At 47.0% G+C, this 7,086-nt stretch overlaps 1 protein-coding gene across 1 annotated transcript; it reads left to right on the top strand.

Annotated features, from left to right (window-relative positions):
* Nucleotides 1-4,093: 4,093 nt before the first annotated feature.
* On the top strand, nt 4,094-5,044 carry FNDC11 (fibronectin type III domain containing 11; the record flags this gene model as incomplete). Its single annotated transcript, XM_010177000.2, has 1 exon — nt 4,094-5,044. A coding segment is annotated over one exon (951 nt), but the record flags the coding sequence as incomplete, so codon positions are not given.
* Nucleotides 5,045-7,086: the final 2,042 nt, after the last annotated feature.

Raw genomic sequence — 7,086 nt, 5'->3', positions numbered from 1 at the left:
TTCAGAGGCAGGATGCCTGGCTGGTTTGCTGATGGACACAGCGGTCACGGTATTGAGCTTGCCACTGTGAGCCAGACGAGCAAGTCTCCTCGCCACAATCAAACAGCTGACTGGGCAGACGGGTCCCACAGCAAAGTAGAGCAGGAAAATCCCTTCCTCCCCAAAAGGGAGTTTGCTGCACTTAATGGAGCAGTTTATATCCTATTTCAACACATCTCTTTAATAAGGATTATGTGTTTAAGTTAAGAAAACTCTGGACACTGTGTGAAACAGCCTCTGTCTCATTGTGGAGAGCAAAGCACTGGAGTGTGTCTGGCCCCAGATGTAAAAACTGCAAAATTCACCCTGGAAAAGCAAAAATAACCCCACCCTGCAGCATGCCATAGAGCCCAGCAGATCCCATTAGTACTCCAGAACCAGCTATGCTTTCCTGGGCGAATCTTAACATCTGCAAAGCAGCAAAGAGTAAAGCTGAAGCCTCTCTGTGGGTGTCCCAGATCCCCCCTATGCTGGGCTCAGAGAAGGTCCCAGGCAGAGCAGCAGCGTGATGCTGATGATGATGTCTTGATGCTCAGAAATTCAGGGCAGGGTCATTCCCAATCCTCCTCCCAGAAATGCTACAAGCAGTGCAGTTGTTTGGAGTGGCCTTGGTAGCTGGGGCTGTGAGGATGCACCAGCCCCAGAGGCAGAATTTTACCTGGCAACTAAAAACCCCAGTGAGGTGCCTGCAAGGTGAGAAACAGAGCAGCCATGTGCCAGCACAGTGCTTCACCGCAGCCACCTTGCAGGGTGCAGGGTACCACTAGCACGACTCTTAAGGCTTCCCAGGATGGAACCAGCTTTTCTGCTCAGTGCTGTGCTCACTACAACCTTGCTCTGAGCTGGTCTTTACCATTTGCTGGCTGTCCTGCCTTAGCTGCTTCACCTCTGTCTGCAGGGACCCTTGGCTCGGGGCTGTGTCCCCACGGGTCACTGCTGAGGTCTGGGCTCTGCAGAAAGAACAGGGCATTGAACCAGCCCATAGTGCAGCAGCTCAGATTTGGGCTCCTTGGCCTCGGAGCTCAGGCTCATAAAACACAGAAACTGCTGCCTAGCTCCATGGAGCAGAGGTGAAACTCACGGAGGAGCAACGGGAATGTCTCGCACAGGGGAGCAAAGCTTTGGAAATCATATATTGGATGCTTCAGTGATCACAGACCCTGCAGTCCTTCAAACATGGTCCTCTTAGCTTAGAATCATAGACCAGTTTAAGTTGGAAAAGACAGAATCACAGAATTGCCGAGATTGGAAAAGACCTTTAAGATCCAGTCCGACCGTTAACCTCACGCTGCTGAGCACTCCCACAGCCTCGTCCCAACATCAAGGGCACAAGATGGGAGTGAAACAAGACGTGTCTGTGAAGGAGGAAGCACGGAGACCTTGGCCCCTCTGCTTTTCTCCTCTGTGCCCTCCGGTACGATGGGAAACCGTCCGGACACAGCCCTGGGGTGGGGGACAGAGCCCTGGCACACCTCCAAGTGCAGGATGCCCAGCCCAAGGATCGCACCGGCCCCTTGTCCCCTGCCCAGCACTGGGTGGCACATCACACTGTGATGACAACAGCTGGGCATTGTGTGCTGGCTCATTATGAGTGACCTGAGTCACCTCTTGGGGTATAAAAACACACGTCGGTGGTGAATCGGGCAGAGGAGAGGGCAGCCGCGCTCCCCTCCCCACGGCCGCAGCCATCGCTCCTCGGGACCAGCCTGGTGTCACCCAACCCAAGGTACCACAATTCCACAATTTGGGACCAGAGGGTGAAGGGTGGGCGGCTGAGGAGTGGATTACTGAGATTTATAGAGGAGAAGATTTTATAGAGGAGAAGATATAAATGATTTTGAGGTCTGCAGTGCCTTGGACAATTGGGGTGTGTCCCCCCAAACCACTGCTGCCAAGAGCAAAAAGCATCTGGTGAACAGCAAGGCCTTGGGGGGAGAAGTTGGGGGGTGCTGGGGGTTCAGCCCCACCAGCCTGGGTGTTGGGAACCAAGTGCAGGGAGAGGGGAGAGCGTGGAGCCTCATCCCCACAGCTCCCTGGCTTTCCCTCGTCCCCCAACCCGGGGTGGCGTGAGGAGGCAGCCACCCTGGGATGAAGGGCTGGGTTTGAGCCACGGGGAATGTGTTGGGGTGGCTCCAGTTCCCGTGGGTGTCCCCAGCTCCCATGGGTACCCCCTTCCATCCCCTCAAACCCTGAGTGAGCCCAGGGCCACACAACCCCCAGCTTGTGCAACTGCAGCCTCGCAGGCTGCCAACGTAGCAGTGCTACTGGGGAAAAAAAAAGCCATTTCTGGCAAGGAAAAAAGAGATATAAAAACAGAAAGGGAAAACAAGCACAATCACAGCTCTGTCTGTGGGCAAACAGATTGCTCCAGAGAGCCAAAGCGCTCTGCAAGCCGGGTAATGTCACCTGGTGCATGTGCTGTCCCTGTTGTGCTCCATACAGGGATGCCAGGAACTGGCACAGCTTTGGTTTAGCTGGAGGCTGTTTCTGTTTCTTTCTTTTCTTTTTCTTTTTTTTTTTTTTTTAATGGAAAGAAAAAAGTAAAAAGGAAATACAGCTTGTTTTTTAAATTGACAGCTCTCTTGGAAAAAAAAAAAAGTCACTGAAAATGAGTGAATTAGTATAAATTGTAGTGCAGCTAGGGGCCAGACAGCTGAAAGGTTTATAAATGCTCAAAATTCCCATTAGGAAGTATTATTAGTTCTGCTATGTATTCAGGGAACTAAGGCTAAGAAAAATTACTTTGTCAACTAAGTATGACCATCTGGCTTCTACGAGACATGTAAGAATTAAAATAGCCCAGTTAGAAACTATAAGAATTTAAATATTTATAACCAGGAAATTACATTGAATGAGGAAAGTTACCTGTGGGTAGATCACATCACCACAGGCTGACTGGGCTCACAAAATCTTTCTGATTCCATCTTTATTTCTTTTACAAATCAAATGGGTTCAGCTGGTGAAAGCCAGGCTCTCCACACCGAGCTGGGTCCTCGTTACAAATATCATTGACAACAGGGACAGAGGCATTTGTTGAGTTAATTTCTGTTTGTGATAGATAAGCTGTGTGAGCCACAGGTACTTCAGCTAAAGCACAAGAGAGAAACACCTTCTGTCTTGGCTGAGCAGGCACCACCGAGCAGGGCACAGCTTTACCAGTAAATAACACAGCTTGGTCTAAGGCAGCAGATACACTGCTATGAAGGACCACCACCTACACACCTTCTTAGCAGCAAACCATCTCTGCTCACAGGTGCTTTACGTGTGTTTCCTTCTCTAGCTCTACATTGTTTATAGACTAGCAGTGTTCTACAAGAAAGCAAGTAGATATCGTGAATTGATGTGATGATTTAAACTAAAACCAAAGAAAGGGGAAGCAACACATCACTGAAAACATCAGGTTACGACTGTCAATCCACTGCTGAAGGCAGAGGAGCAAGGAAAAAATGCCAGAGTTCCTCTTGAAAGCTGTCGTGAGGTGGCACTCAGCATATTGCCTGGTTCTGTGTGCTGCGTACCAGCTCTCTTGGAGGGCAGAGGGTTAATTTGAATCACCAAGGTGATTATGTAGCTGTAGGAATTGGCTTAGAAGATGGGTCTCAAACCTCAACAGCCTAGCAGATTACAAAGAGAGAAAAATAGACATCTCCTGAGATGTAGAAGAATGGAAAGAAATTGCTTACAGGAGTACAAAGGCATCTAATTAGAATGAAGCAGAAGATAATAAGATAGAGAGAAATGTTGGCAGAGTATATCAGAGAATGATTCCTGACAGTGAATCTATTAAGCAGAGGTAGAACCTCTCAAGGGGCGGGGGTAGCAGGACACCAGTTGGTTGGAATATATAAAAGTAGAGTATAGAAAACATTAGAAACCATACAGCTAAAAAGGAACATTCCTCTGGAACTACACCTAGTCTAACAGTTCTTTCCCATCTATCAATTTATAAGCTAAGCTTTATAATTAACAGAGAAGAGTCACAGCCATGATTTTACTCCCTCACAGCTGCTTTTCCTTTGGTTCTTAACATTATTATGGCTGCTTTCTTCCACAGCCACTGAGCTTTGGAATCATGGCTTTGAATGAGTTTGCAACCAGGATGGAGAGTAGCGTGCACAGGGAAGAACAACAAGGCACATCCAGCTGGGAGCTGTACTTGGAAAAGAGAAGCTTTGTTCTGCAGTTCCTGCACTCCAGCCTGAGCCTCCAGCACCTCCAGCACCTCTATAGCAACGCTGAGCTTCTGAAGAGGTGTTACTTTTATTTGGACATTGAGCCCAAACAAGTGAACGTGAGAGACCAGAACCACGTGACGCATCCGATTGACATCTTGCAACTCATAGACCCCGTCCACCTGCAGAGGATGAAGAAGGTGGGGAAAAACCAGACTGAAATCCAGCTATCACTTTTAACCGAGCTGTTAGAACAGCTGGCACGAGGTTGGGAGGAGCTGAGCTGTTACGTAGAGACCTACGACATGACAACTTTCCTCTGCCAGTGGGACTTGATTGCACAGAAACTGTCCAAGCTCTCCCAGTTTATGGAAACTCTCATCTCCTTGCAAGTGCCAGGACAACTCTACGCCAAGCACAGTTTGGTGTCCCATGCAGATCTCAGAGGTACCAGTCTCCCAGCCATTACACTTTCTCTCCAGACAAAGATGCCACTGATTTTTGATCGAGAAGCATCATTTGCACACAAGAACTGGGCCAAGCTCAAATGGTTCAGTGAAAATCAAGAGTCACAACTTGGACCATGTGAGCTGTACACTAAATTAGTGACAGACAGGAGTCTGAGAGAACTGGGACATGGTAGGATTCAGACAGTCACCTCCAACACGTGCGTAGTCCAGGACCTGCAGCCTGGCAGATCATATGAATTCACAATTAGAAGAGCAGCCACCGACACACTCGTCTTTGTAAAATGGCACGACAGCATTATATTGAAGACAAAAACTAACGCTGATGAAGACGCCAACAGCAGCACTTATGCACCAGAAGAATGAGGTGGCACACAAGAACATTTTTCTCATTTTACCCATGGATGAGAAAAATCAAAAGTAAACCTTATTTTTAAACCTTTTTCTGTGGAACTGAACTCGTTCTGTTTTCAACAATTCTACAAGAGCCTTCCCCAAATCTTTCCAGGTTAATGGTCACCCATTCCAAATTTCTCACACAAAACGAGATCCTCAGGCAGCATTTGGGACTCAGCCCTCAGTTCCCACTGCCAGAACTCACAGGTGGGAGCAGCTAGAAGCAGGCAGTCTTGCAGGACACCTCAGATGCAAAACACAGCAGATGGAAGCAGCTCTACCACCCCGTGCTTTCCATCCATGAAAAGATGCCCAGTGCCTGCTTCTTGCAATGATGTTGCTTTGTTTTCTTTCTTACCCCAATTAATTTTTCCCCCACACATCCTTCCTCCAAAACACCTGAACTGAATCCTAAGCTCTGCAAATAACTCACCATAACTCACCTTCACCTCTGGTTCCTCTCACCCTCTACACCCTGTGCCTTATCTAACCACGATTTCATGTGCGTGAAAAGATCACTCTGATTAAACCCCCAACATCTAACAACAACAAAAAACCACCAACCACCTCCCCAAGCCCCAAATCCACACACCCAACATATAGAAAACAATCTTTTCTGCCATGTACTGCACTTAATGCTCATATTCTTCTTTACCATTTGGTTCAGTCCAAATCTAGCTGTCCCACCCCACACATATTCTAGTCAAACCATCACTAAGCAGACCTTTTAGTAATAAAATTTATTATTTAAATAAATTCAAATTATTTTTACAATCATGGCTTAAATATCAAAAAAAGGAATGTTGAGGTTCATTCTTACAAACGGTAGAAGCAGGTAAAAATATTTGTATCCAAAATGTCATTTGAGGTTTGCTGCAAGACACGGACATACAAAAGATAAAATCCTGCCACGTTTGAAGTTCCTTAATTTACACTTCATGACACTTAACATTGCATTTCTATTTAAAAATCCAAACAAATGAACAAAAACACCCAACAATTTATTGCAGTAAATTGATTGTCCTACACAGATCTATCCAAATCCTTCAGAACAGTCCAGTGGGCTTCTCCTTTGCCAGCTGGAGCTGAGGAGAAGTTTCCTCATCCTGGAGGTCTGTGATTTCAGTGCCAGTCCCAGGGGGACGCCGGGCGATGGCTGTGACCGCACGGACCAAACAAATGAACAAAAACACCCAACAATTTATTGCAGTAAATTGATTGTCCTACACAGATCTATCCAAATCCTTCAGAACAGTCCAGTGGGCTTCTCCTTTGCCAGCTGGAGCTGAGGAGAAGTTTCCTCATCCTGGAGGTCTGTGATTTCAGTGCCAGTCCCAGGGGGACGCCGGGCGATGGCTGTGACCGCACGGACCGTCCCAGGCTGGCGGCTGGCACGCCGCTTCCCGCGTGCGCTGGTTCCCCTTGTTCAACTTGGCCTCAAGCTCTCGTTAGTGCCCAGGAAATTAAGTTATCCTGTTGGATGAACCCACATTTGTGTCCTGCAACAATGTTCTCTTGTCTGTAAGATGCAGAAACTGTAGAGCCTGTGGTCAGACAGATACCCTGTGCACCGTGCTGCCAGTGGCTTCCTACTGGAATGACCAAAGGTTTGGTGGTTTGGGTTTTTTAAAAGCATTTTCAAAAGATGTGCTTGAACATAAAATTATTTCAAAAGTAAATTCAAAGCTCTGTATGCAAATAAAACCGGACTACTTGGATTTTTTTTTCCTCTCTTAATTTCTATGATTCTCTCTATCCATGAGCACAAATACAAGAACACAGTATTCAGCTGTCACTAACAGTCTATCAAAAGTTTGATTAATTGCACTTTCTGCTATCCCTGACTGTCACAGCTGTGTGACCAGCTCTACAGGTACCTGCCCATGGCCCAAACAGCCCCAGAGTCCAGCCTGGCTGTTACTGCTGCTTGGGTGGTCCAGGGCAGCGTTTTCTAAACACCAGTTACAAAATACATCTTCAGAGGAAAAAAAAAATATATAAAAATGTATATT

The sequence above is a fragment of the Antrostomus carolinensis genome, unplaced genomic scaffold (genome assembly GCF_000700745.2).
Source record: "Antrostomus carolinensis isolate BGI_N321 unplaced genomic scaffold, ASM70074v2 scaffold19150, whole genome shotgun sequence".
Lineage (NCBI taxonomy): Eukaryota > Metazoa > Chordata > Aves > Caprimulgiformes > Caprimulgidae > Antrostomus > Antrostomus carolinensis.
This window is presented reverse-complemented; position numbering and strand designations above follow the sequence as displayed.